The sequence below is a fragment of the Hyperolius riggenbachi genome, chromosome 5, assembly GCF_040937935.1.
Source record: "Hyperolius riggenbachi isolate aHypRig1 chromosome 5, aHypRig1.pri, whole genome shotgun sequence".
Classification (NCBI taxonomy): Eukaryota; Metazoa; Chordata; class Amphibia; order Anura; family Hyperoliidae; genus Hyperolius; species Hyperolius riggenbachi.
Window position 1 is genome coordinate 397,013,559 of NC_090650.1, and position 13,077 is coordinate 397,026,635.

General features: G+C 50.5%; 1 protein-coding gene across 6 annotated transcripts in view; it reads left to right on the forward strand.

Annotated features, from left to right (window-relative positions):
* The window catches only part of SLC39A4 (solute carrier family 39 member 4), a 148,445-nt gene that overhangs the window by 90,049 nt on the left and 45,319 nt on the right, over positions 1 to 13,077 (forward strand). The window contains exon 1 of one of the 6 annotated variants that reach the window (XM_068237879.1): positions 1,036 to 1,204. The exons of the other annotated variants lie outside the window; for them this stretch is intronic. Coding sequence (XP_068093980.1) covers positions 1,175 to 1,204 — 30 coding nt within the window. The 5' untranslated portion in view covers positions 1,036 to 1,174. Of the gene's footprint in view, positions 1 to 1,035; positions 1,205 to 13,077 lie in introns of those variants that run through there. 6 annotated transcript variants of the gene reach the window in all.

Below are 13,077 nucleotides of genomic sequence, written 5' to 3' on the forward strand. Positions count from 1 at the left end.
TCAGGGAACTATGTTTTTACTATACACAGAGTATAGAACCACCGGCAGAGTGGGATCTTTTTCCTCAGCATGGGGCCATCACCTCACCCCATACAGGTTTGGGTCAAGCATCAGGAAGGAGTTTAGTCAGTCAAGGGGTAGTATTAGATAAAGCAGGGCTTTTCAACCTTTTTGCAAACTGTACCACTTTTATTGTATGAAAATCTTCAATTATCACCACAGACACATTGGGGGACATTTATCAAGAGTGTCTGAGACAAAATATTAGTAAGTTTTTAGAAATCCATGCAGAACTGTCTCAGACATCTTAAGAAATCACTAGATAGTGCATTCTTAAAGAGAATCTGTAACATCAAAATGTCCCCTGGGGGGTACTCACCTTGGGTGGGGGAAGCCTCAGGATCCTAATGAGGCTTCCCACGCTGTCCTCCGTCCCTCGGGGGTCTCACTGCAGCCCTCCGTACAGCGGCGACGTAAATATTTACCTTCCCGGCTCCTGCGCAGGCGCTCTGGTGGCTGTCGGCTCCGAAGTAGGCGGAAATACCCGATCGCCGTCGGGTCTGCTCTACTGCGCAGGCGCAAGTCTCCGACGCCTGCGCAGTAGAGCGGACCCTACGGAGATTGGGTATTTCCGTCTAGTTCGGAGCTGAAAGCAGCCACAGCCCCCCCGCTGGAGCCTGCAAAGGTAAATATTGAATTGACAGTCGGGTCTGTCGCCAGCTGTTCGGAGGGCTGCGGCGAGACCCCCGTGGGACAGAGGACGGTGTGGGAAGCCTCATTAGGATCCCGAGGCTTCCCCCACCCGAGGTGAGTACCCCCCAGGGGATCTTTTTGATGTTACAGTGTCTCTTTAAACTGTTGTAAAATAAGAAGAGTCTCTCAAACAGTGCAGAGTGTGAGGGAAATTGCTGTTGCTGTGGTAACCAATACATCTGCTGCATTGATACAGAAAAGAGAAGTCGGGGGCAAACTCAAGATTTTCAGGGGGAGGGGGTGGGGGGGTCCCTGAAAGGTCTTTCTCAGCTACGCACAATACAGTATAATAATATCATAGGACATCATGCGGGGCATACATAATGCAATTTGCTGTCCGACTGACAGGATCTGACAATTATTTCCTACATGTCCGATTTGCTCCCGATCAGCAACAGGAGCGGTGTGGATACAGATAATAATGAGGACAGCCGACATTGCTAATGAAGGGGTAAGTGAAGCATTCAAACAGCAGGGCACAGGGCTGTGCGCCTACCTGACTCAGAGCTGCTCCATCCTACACACGCTGCTGCTCCATCCAAAGTCAACTGTAGCTGGGAAAGAAAGGGGGCAGTGCTGTCAGCTGCAGGATAGCTGCACATATCTCAACTTGTGCCTGTCCCCAGACACTGCACCAGCCCTGGTCTGAGGGGGGATTCTGGGCAACTGTAATCCTCCCCTGCGTTTGCCTATGGACGTTATAATAGCATAAGTATATTATTTACGGTAGATTATGTTAGGTTAACTGACAAGATGTAATGTAAATAAGTATATAATATAAATGTATTAGAACTGAAATAGAGGATTAATGCCCAGCACTGGAAAGGTTAAGCACAGAACAACTTCACAGGACACTTGGCAGCAGGGGAGAGGAGCACTTCACAAATCATGTCTAGTCTACACTGCACAAGCTGTGTACAAGTGCTAATAAGCACGTCTTAATCTGCGGCAGTTTAGGAATGGATTTACACTTTTCTTAACGGTAGTGCAGTTCTAGAAAATCACGCTAAACTCCCTCTATTAAGTAGAATTTAGGAATGTTCTTATTATCATGCAGAACTGTTCCTCCTGCTGGTTAGAACAGTTTAAGAAGAAAACAATTTTGGTAATGCTTTGATAAATTTGGCCCACTGACTTTAATGGTGGCCATTGCAAACGAATGTTCGTGAAACATTCACGAACAATTGTTTGTAATATTTGCCCATCAGCTACCTGGGAAGACATCAAGCGAGCCCACGGAGTACATGGGGCTGGGGGAAGCCACAGGTAAGTATAAATGCAGCTACTCCAGACTTCTGGGTACATTTTAAGAAAAAGGGGGGCATATGGGAGGGAAAAAAGCAGGAGGCATTGGTGGGGAGAAGGATTAGAATTAGATTGCTAGCCTACAGATATCCATTATTGGCATTCTGTAGGTAGACTGCCAATATAGGAAGCCTTTCCCCATTCTATATCCCCTGCTTTAATATAGGTAGCTTCCCCCACCACCAGATAGCTGGGCAGAGATTTACCACAAAGTTTTGCTCCTCTCACTTGCTCCTCGTTGTGCTGCCCTACGGAATAGTTCAGACCTCAGATCAGCAGTAACCCAGCTGTGAAGAAACAGCCAGGTGAATGGTGCACAGTGATGGTGCGTATACTTCACATACAGGAATTGAGCAGTGATGTCACTTCCTGTATGCGCGCAGTCACTGTGCAACGTTTGCCTGGCTGTCTCTTCACTGCAGCCTGATTACAGCTTGAGGTCTGAAGTATGCCGCGAGCGATAGGGGAGACACACTTTGTGGAGGAGAGACAGTGCAGGATGGGACTAGGATAAGCCGCGCTGGCAGCTGGGCAATCAAGCGGCAGGAAGGAAAAGCCGGCGCGTACCACCTGGCCAATGTCAAAGTATGTGTACCACGGGTTGAAAAGCTCTGAGTTAGAGGACCACTATCGCAAAAAATTGTAAATACATGCTATATATATATATATCTATATATATATATATATATATATATATATATATATATATGCATATATATATATAATGCACTGTAAATTACTTTTTCCTATGCAGCTGTCACTTAAAAAGGAACTTTATTGCAAAATTGAATTTGATTCCAAAAGTAACCGATACCCCCTTCTCTACGAGAAATGTTTACCTTTTCTCTAATAGTTCATCAAGGATGTCTGTGTGTTTGATATGGAGTGTGATGTCATGCCATTTCTGTGAGCATCTTGACAGGCCTGGCTCCTATGCCAGGATCCTATTCCTGGACTTCAGCTCGGCCTTCAACACGATCTGCCCAGACACCCTGGTCGATAACCTGGCGCAGCTCGGCGTCGACCCCTCACTTCGCACATGGCTCAGGAGCTTCCTCACAGGCAGAACGCAACAGGTTAAGCTGGATAACTGCTCCTCGGGCGTGAGAACTACCAACACAGGGGCACCTCAAGGGTGTGTACTGTCCCCGCTCCTGTTCTCCATGTACACCAACAACTGCACCTCCGCCTCGGACTCCATCAAGGTTATCAAGTTTGCAGATGACACAACAATCATCGGTCTCATTGGCGGTAACGGAGAGGGAGACTACCGCAGCGAGATAAAGAGAATCTGCAACTGGTGCAAGAACAACAACCTTGTCCTCAATGCCGCAAAGACTGTTGAGCTGACTGTTGACTTCAGGAGGAACCCTCCCACTCTCCCACCAGTCTACATAGGTGACACCGAAGTCTCCAGAGTAGCATCAGTCCGGTTCCTTGGCACAACCCTATCCACCGACCTAAGATGGGGGCAGAACACCACCAAAATTCAGAAGAAGGCACAACAAAGGCTATTTTTCCTGCGCCAACTTAAAAAATTTGGAATGCCTCGGGAGCTGCTGACCAGTTTCTACACCGCCTCCACGGAGTCTGTACTTTGCTCTTCAATAATCGTCTGGTATGCCGGCGCAACAGCCAGCGACAGACATAGACTGCAAAGAGTCATTAGTGAGGCAGAGAGGATCATTGGACTACCCCTACCATCTCTGGATCTCCTCCACACGGCTAGGATGAGGAAGAGGGCCACCAAGATCTCCTGCGACCCCTCCCACCCTGGCAGCCGCTTCTTTGAGCCTCTCCCATCCTGCCGGCGCTTCCGAACCATCCAATCCAAGACTACCAGGCGCAGGAACTCCTTCTTCCCCCAGGCTGTTCTACTGCTCAACAACACTGACGCCTGACTATTCCCTCCTAGCCCGCAATCAGCATGCATGTCTGCATCCAACTCCCACTAGCACAATGATCCATGATGTCATCGTATCTGTTAAGGGTGCTTGGACTCCGTCAAGTTTATCTACTAACGCAGCAGCATGTAAAAATGGTAGAAATTGCAGACGTAAAATGTAAAGTGTACTGTTAATCCTTTTAGTTTAGTCTAGGTTCTCGTATCTGTACTTGTAGCCATATATGTAAGATAGTCAACTGTTGACGTGTATTTTGCCTTTGCCATGTATACCAGGCGCGGAGCTAGGGGGGGTCGGGGTAGGACAAGTGCCCCGGGGCGCCTGGTCCCCAAAGGCGCCCAGCTGAGCTCCGGAGTTTTTATTTTTTTTTGCGGGGGGAGCAGGAGCAGCGCAGAGAAGAGGGAGAGCTGTGCGGACGGTGGGGAAGGGGGGCCATCTCCCCCCTCCTTCCCTCACCTTAGGTGCTCTCCCTCCCTCGCTGTCCCCTCCAATGTCCGGGTGGCTGGCAGCGGCGGGCGGAACTCACCTCCGTCTCGCTCCAGCGGCTGCCGGAAGTTCGGGTGCGCAGCCGCTGCTCTGGTCTAGACCAGAGTAGCGGCAGATCCAGCCGGCGCTGTTAGAGACGGAGGTAAGTTCCGCCCGCCGCTGCCAGCCACCCGGACATTGGAGGGGACAGCGAGGGAGTGAGAGAGCAGCTCTTCCTATTCTCTGCGCTGCTCCCCTCCTGCTGGGGAGGGGGACACCTGACCTGGCTACCTACTCTGGGCACATATACCCCTGGCTACCTACTCTGGGCACATATACCCCTGCCTACATATATTAGGCACATATACCCCTAACTACATATACTGGGCATATACCCCTGGCTACCTACTCTGGGCACATATACCCCTGGCTACCTACTCTGGGCACATATACCCCTGGCTACCTATTCTGGGCACATATACCCCTGCCTACATATATTGGGCACATATACCCCTAACTACATATACTGGGCATATACCCCTGGCTACCTACTCTGGGCACATATACCCCTGGCTACCTACTCTGGGCACATATACCCCTGGCTACCTACTCTGGGCACATATACCCCTGGCTACCTACTCTGGGCACATATACCCCTGGCTACCTACTCTGGGCACATATACCCCTGGCTACCTACTCTGGGCACATATACCCCTACCTACATATATTGGGCACATATACCCCTAACTACATATACTGGGCATATACCCCTGGCTACCTACTCTGGGCACATATACCCCTGGCTACCTACTCTGGGCACATATACCCCTGGCTACCTACTATGGGCACATATACCCCTGGCTACCTACTATGGGCACATATACCCCTGGCTACCTACTCTGGGCACATATACCCCTAGCTACCTACTCTGGGCACATATACCCCTGCCTACATATATTGGGCACATATACCCCTAACTACATATACTGGGCATATACCCCTGGCTACCTACTCTGGGCACATATACCCCTGGCTACCTACTCTGGGCACATATACCCCTGGCTACCTACTCTGGGCACATATACCCCTGGCTACCTACTCTGGGCACATATACCCCTGGCTACCTACTCTGGGAACATATACCCCTGGCTACCTACTCTGGGCACATATACCCCTGCCTACATATATTGGGCACATATACCCCTAACTACATATACTGGGCATATCCCCCTGGCTACCTACTCTGGGCACATATACCCCTGGCTACCTACTCTGGGCACATATACCCCTGGCTACCTACTCTGGGAACATATACCCCTGGCTACCTACTCTGGGCACATATACCCCTGGCTACCTACTCTGGGCACATATACCCCTGCCTACATATATTGGGCACATATACCCCTAACTACATATACTGGGCATATACTCCTGGTTACCTACTCTGGGCACATATATCCCTGGCTACCTACTATGGGCACATATACCCCTGCCTACATATACTGGGCACATATACCCCTAACTACATATACTGGGTACATATACCCCTGGCTACATATACTGGGCATATATACCCCTGGCTACATATACTGGGCACATATACCCCTGGCTACATATACTGGGCATATATACCCATGGCTACATATACTGGGCACATATTATACCCCTGGCTACATATACTGGGCACATATAACCCTGACTACATATACTGGGCACATATACCTCTGGCTATATATACTGGGCACATATACCCCTGGCTACATATACTGGGCACATATACCTCTGGCTACATATACTGGGGACACATACCCCTGCCTACATATACTGGGCACATATACCCCTGGCTACCTGTTCTGGGGACATCTCTACCCCTGGCTACCTGTTCTGGGGACATCTATACTGCTGGCCACCTATTCTGGGGACACCTATAGACCTGGGGCTACCTATTTTTGGGGAAGCACTGCTGTCAGATTGAGTGTATTTTGGGGAACTGCTGCCAGGTGAGAGGTGTCTACCATATTAAGGGGGCATTCTGCCTATTTATGTGAAATGCTGTCTATTTATGTGCCTCATGACTGCTGAATTTGTCTTGTTGGGGGCTTCATGGTTACTGAATTTGTCTTGTTGGGGGCCTCATGATTTGTTGGGGGCCTCAAGATCGCTGAATTTGTCTTGTTAGGGGCCTCATGATTGCTGAATTTGTCTTGTTGTGGGCCTCAGGATTGCTAAATTTGTCTTGTTGGGGGCCTCATGATTGCTGAGTTGGTCATGTTGGGGGCCTCATGTTTGCTCATGATTGCGGAATTTGTCTTGATGGAGGGGGCTCATGATTGCTGAATTTGTCTTGGAACATGCTGGAAGGTACATACTGAGGGAGGGTGGGTGAGCGTGAGCCTGCTAACCTCCATGTACATTTGAAGGGGCGTGACCAAATGTGGAGCACCCATAACCACGCCCACATTTGGTCACGACCCTTCACCTTAGGGGGCGCATTAATAGTCTTTGTCTCCGGGCGCTGAAAACCCTAGCTACGCCTCTGATGTATACCACAAGCAATTCCGAGTACGGTACCCCCGCACTTGGCGAATAAATCCATCTTGTATCTTGTATCTTGAACCCCGGCAAGCAGTATCTCCCTCTGTCTATCTGTCTGTCTATCTATCTCTTTTAGACGCTGACCTACAGGCTTACATTGGATTACACGGCTTTAATGCTGGGAACACACCATACATTTTGCCATTCGATAGATGTGTTCGATTGATAAATTCCATCATGTCTGATATTCTTCTCGATCATTTTACCGCTCGATTTATCATAGAAATGAATGGAGAAAGATAAGAAATACGAGTGGAAGATAAGAGAATCGAGTTGAGAATCGAACAGGAAAAATGTATCGTGTGTTCCCAGCATTAACTTCTCACTTTACAATGTCTTGATTTGTTTATTTTTCTCATTTACAATCTTTTGGTAAAGTTCTTCTTTAACCACTTGCCGACCGCACGCTTATACCGTGCGTCGGCAAAGTGGCAGCTGCAGGACCAGCGACGCAGTACTGCGTCGCCAGCTGCAGGCTGATTAATCAGGAAGCAGCCGCTCGCGTGAGCGGCTGCTTCCTGTCAAATCACGGCGGGGGGCTCCGTGAATAGCCTGCGGGCCGCCGATGGCGGCTCGCAGGCTAAATGTAAACACAAGCGTAAATAATCCGCTTTGTTTACATTGTACGGTGCTGCTGCGCAGCAGCGCCGTAAGGCAGATCGGCGATCCCCGGCCAATCAGCGGCCGGGGATCGCTGCCATGTGACAGGGGACGTCCTGTCACTGGCTGCACAGGACGGATAGCGTCCTGTGCAGCCCGGATCTCCGGAGAAGGGAGGTAGGAGAGGGAGGGGGAGAATGTCGCCGCGGAGGGGGGCTTTGAGGTGCCCCCCCCCCCGCAACATGCCTGCATGCAGACGCGATCAGACCCCCCCTGCACATCATCCCCATAGGGGGGAAAAAAGGGGGGCGATCTGATCGCTCTGCGTTCACCCAGATCTGTGCTGGGGGCTGCAGAGCCCACCCAGCACAGATCACATAATACAGCGCTGGTCCTTAAGGGGGGGTAAAGGGTGGGTCCTCAAGTGGTTAAAGGATACCCGAAGTGACATATGACATGATGAGATAGACATGTGTATGTACAGTGCCTAGCACACAAATAACTATGCTGTGTTCCTTTTTTTCTTTCTTTGCCTGAAAGAGTTAATGTGAGAAAACGCGGAAAAGACGCCGCGTGTACTGATAGCAAGGCGGCTGGCTCCGCGTCCAGCGCGGCGGTTTGTACGCAGCAGCATGTGTTACACTCACCATGGCGGCCATCTGCAGCGTCCCAGTAGATTATCGCGTGTGCGCACGCGTAGGGCCTCATTGGCATAAACTTTGTTGTTCTGAGCGGCGCGCGGCGTGGCGCGCAGTGCGCATGCGCACAAGATGCTGCGCGCGCATTAGGCCGCGCGCGTGCGCAGTAGCGGCGGGCGCGCGTACGCATGTGCGCGCGCACGCGCAAACGGAGGCACACGTTCTGCGCATGTGCAGAGCGTTAATTCTGGCGCCAATCTAGGGTATATAAGCAGCACTGCCCTTAGATGCAGTGCTGCTCGTTCTGACAGCTTGTCTCCCTGTTGGTGAACCTTGTTCCTGCTTACTGATCCTGATCTTCCGCTGTGACCTTTGGCTTGTGACCCCGACTACTGCTTGATCTCTGCCGGCCCCGACTTCTGCTCTGCCTTCTGGATATTCTCTGTCTGCTGCCTGCCCCGACCCCTGGCTTGTGACCCCGACCACCGTTGATCTCCGCCTGCCCCGACCACTGGCTTGTTATCTCGACTTCAGCATATTCCACCGGCCTTGGAATCTCTAGCCTCCATCGGACCAAGTCTACTCCACAATCAGTGTCACCTGTTCTCCCGACCACTCGCTGAGGCAATCCCAGTAGTGACCTGGTAGGGCACTAGGCAGCGAAGCTCCACATCCCCCTCCTGGGGTTGTGGTCCTGCACTCCCCTCAAGGGAGTGTGGGTGAAGACCCGTGGTCACCTAGACTCCACTACTGGGTAACGCCTCTTCCTTCGTGGGAGGGTCAACAGGGACTGAAGAGAATCTTAACAGTAACGAGCAGCCAAGATGGACACTGGTGGAACTCGTTCTCCCGTGGAGATTCTTTATGACCTTGTGACACAACTACGTGTTTCTATGGATGAAGTCCAGAAGGGTTATCAGGAGATCCGGGACCAACTCCGAGGTACTGGGCCTGTTGCTGATGTCGCTGCAGTCCCTCCTGCTGTGCCCGCGGCTGCCCCGGTGGTTCCTCCTCCAGTCGGAGAGGGTGCAGTTGCTGCTCCTCCTGAACCTCGTTTACCTCTGCCTGAACGTTTCTCAGGGGATCGCTCCAAATTCCGATGGTTTCAAAGTGCCTGCCGTCTGCATTTTTCCCTGTTACCTAGGACTTTTGCCAGTGAAGAAATCAAGGTAGGAGCTGTGATATCCCTTCTTCAAGGGGAACCCCAGGCGTGGGCCCTTCGTTTGGTGGAGCAACGTCATCCAGCATTACTAAGCCTTGATTTGTTCTTTGAGACCATGGCAGAGATCTATGATGATCCCGGTAGAGCCGCTTCTGCGGAGAGCGCCCTCCAGTCCCTTCGGCAGGGCAGAAGACCAGTCGAGGATTATGTGTTGGAGTTCCGCCGCTGGGAAGCGGATGTCTCGTGGAACGATTCTGCCCTAAGGTTCCAGTTTCGGCAGGGACTCTCTGACACCCTTAAAGACGAGCTGGCCCGGGTGGGGGTTCCGGATTCCCTTAAAGATCTCATCCAGCTGGCCATACAGATCGACAGACGCCTCAGAGAGCGACGTTCCGAAAGGGCCGGAGCTCCTCGACCAGCTTGGAGTCTACCCAGCCCGAGACCTGCTGTTATCCCTCCACCGTCCATTCCCCCTGGTTTGGACGAGCCCGAGCCTATGCAGATAGGTCTAGCCCGGCCCGCTCTCTCGCTGGAGGAAAGACAGCGTCGAAGATCTGCCAATCTGTGCTTATATTGTGGAGCGTCTGGGCACTTCCGGATCAACTGCCCGATCAGACCACCTGGTGAGCTTGACTTTTTAATATGTGCAAGTGGTTCTCCTGCTCCCCCGCTTGCCTCCTCTCATATTCCGCTCACTCTCTCGTTACAGGGCCCTCAAGGAAGGAGCGTTACGATTAAAGCCATCGTGGACTCTGGAGCCTGCTCATGTTTCTTGGACATCCAGTTGGCGCAACAGCTCCAGCTCCCTACCTGCCGTAAGCGCCAACCCCTGGTCATCCAGTTGGCAGATGGATCTGCCATTGGTTCCGGTCCTATTACCACTGAAACCCTGCCACTTCTGGTTACCATTCAAGAGGAACATCAGGAATATCTGAGTTTTGATCTGTTACCTTCTCCTTTATTTCCAGTGATCCTTGGAATGCCGTGGCTAAAAACTCATAACCCTGCTATCAATTGGGTCTCTCATGAAGTCGCATTCCAGTCAGATTATTGTCTGCGTTCCTGCTTCCCTCGTGCAGGAACTTTATTCTGTATGAACTCTCCCCAGAGAAACATTATTCCTGCAGTCTACCATGATTTCCTGGATGTATTCGACAAATCCAAAGCAGATGCCTTACCTCCGCACCGACCCTATGACTGCCCCATTGATCTTCAACCAGGAGCTCCCATTCCCTTCGGAAGAACGTACCCTTTATCCGAGCCCGAGACTCTAGTTCTTAAGGAGTACATTCAAGAGAATCTCACCAAGGGTTTCATCCGTCCGTCTACCTCTCCTGCAGGGGCCGGAATATTCTTTGTTGAGAAGAAGGATGGTTCTTTACGGCCCTGTGTCGATTATCGGGAGCTCAATAAGATCACCATCAAGAATCGCTATCCTCTTCCATTAATGCCCGACTTGTTCCGGAGGCTCCAGTCCGCCTGTATCTTTTCCAAATTGGACTTGCGTGGAGCTTACAATCTGATCAGAATCCGAGAAGGGGACGAGTGGAAGACAGCCTTTCGTTCCCGGTTTGGTCACTTTGAATATCTAGTAATGCCTTTCGGATTATGCAATGCTCCAGCTACATTCCAACATTTTGTCAACGACATCTTCAGGGACTTTATCGACCACTTCATGGTAGTATACCTGGATGACATCCTCATCTTCTCTTCTTCCCTGGAAGAGCATCACCTTCATGTAAGAAGGGTTCTAGCTCGTCTCCGCGTTCATGGATTATATGCAAAGCCGGAAAAATGTGAATTCGACCAAGTTAATATACAGTTTCTAGGTCTGAAGATCTCTCCAGGAGGAGTCGAGATGGACCCTCAGAAGGTCACAGCTATCCTAGACTGGCCAACACCTGTGGATCGTAAGTCCGTCCAACGCTTTATTGGCTTTGCTAATTTCTACAGGAAATTTATTAAGAATTTCTCCCAGATTGTGGCTCCTATCACCCAGTTGACCAGCACGGCTCGTGCGTTTAAGTGGACTCCTGCTGCTCAGTCTGCCTTCGAGAAACTGAAGTCTTGTTTCACATCCGCACCTATCTTAAAACATCCTGATCCTGCTAAGGCTTTCGTTCTGGAGGTGGACGCCTCAGAGGTCGCTGTGGGAGCTGTCTTGTCTCAGCGGTTTGGTCCAAGATCCATTCTCCACCCAGTGGCGTTCTTTTCCCGAAAACTAAACACGGCTGAAAGGAACTACGATGTTGCGGACCGGGAGCTTCTTGCCATTAAGGCCGCTTTTGAGGAATGGAGATACCTTCTAGAAGGAGCAGAGCAACCAATCCTAATCCTGACAGACCACAAGAACCTAGAATACCTACGTTCAGCCAAGAGGTTAAGACCACGTCAGGCTCGGTGGTCGCTCTTCTTTTCCAGGTTCAACTTCCACTTGACCTATCGCCCTGGGTCCAAAAACGTTAAGCCGGATGCACTATCAAGAATGTTTCAACCTGAGGCGGTACCTGATCCAGCACCCGAAACAATTCTTTCTCCACAACAGTTTCTATTATTACAGTCTAATGTCTTGGAACTCATCAAACAGGCTTCCTCTCAACTCAGTACGCCTCCGGATCTACCAAGTAAGGAAGGCCTCTATTACTTTCAGGACAAGATCTTCGTTCCTACCGACACACGCATGCTGGTTCTTCAGGCCTGCCATGACAGTAAATTAGCAGGACACTTTGGGGTTCACAGGACACAGGAACTCTTACAAAGAAAGTTTTGGTGGCCCGAACTGGTCAAGGACTGTAAATCCTACGTTACATCCTGTGAAACATGTGCCCGCTCTAAGAATCTTCGTACTCGTCCCTGGGGCCTCTTGAACCCTCTTCCGGTCCCAACCCGGCCATGGAGCGACATCGCAATGGATTTTATAGTGGATCTACCCCCTTCAGAGGGATTCACAACTATTCTGGTCGTGGTGGATCGCTTTTCTAAAATGGCCCACTTTCTTCCGTTGAAACAAGTTCCCTCAGCCGCAGAGACTGCCCGAGTTTTTATCCAAGAAATAGTGCGACTTCATGGTCTGCCATCCAATATCGTGTCCGACCGGGGGTCACAATTTACTTCACGGTTTTGGCAAGAACTTTGCAAGGGTCTCCAAATCAAACTGTCCCTCTCTTCAGGGTACCATCCACAGACCAACGGTCAAACAGAGAGGACGAACCAAACATTGGAGCAATATATCCGATGCTTCACTGCCGCTTCCCAGGACGACTGGTATTCCCTGTTGGCCACCGCTGAGTTTGCCTTCAATAATTCGGTTCACTCATCCACCCATCAGTCACCATTCTTCATTAACTATGGAATACACCCCACGTTTCTGCCTGGCCTGGATGTTTCTTCTGATTGTCCGGGAGTACTGGAAAGAATTTCAAATATTAAACGGAACTTTGACATGGTTCACAGTGTTCTGCAACAGACTCAGGAAAGAAGTAAAGGGTCTGCCAATAGACACAGAAGAGGAGGACCAGACTTATCTCCTGGGGATCTAGTATGGCTTTCCACTACTAACCTTAAACTCTACTGCCCCTCTAAGAAGTTTGCTCCTAGGTTTATCGGTCCTTTTCCTGTGGTACAAAGGATCAATCCGGTAACAGTTAAATTGAAT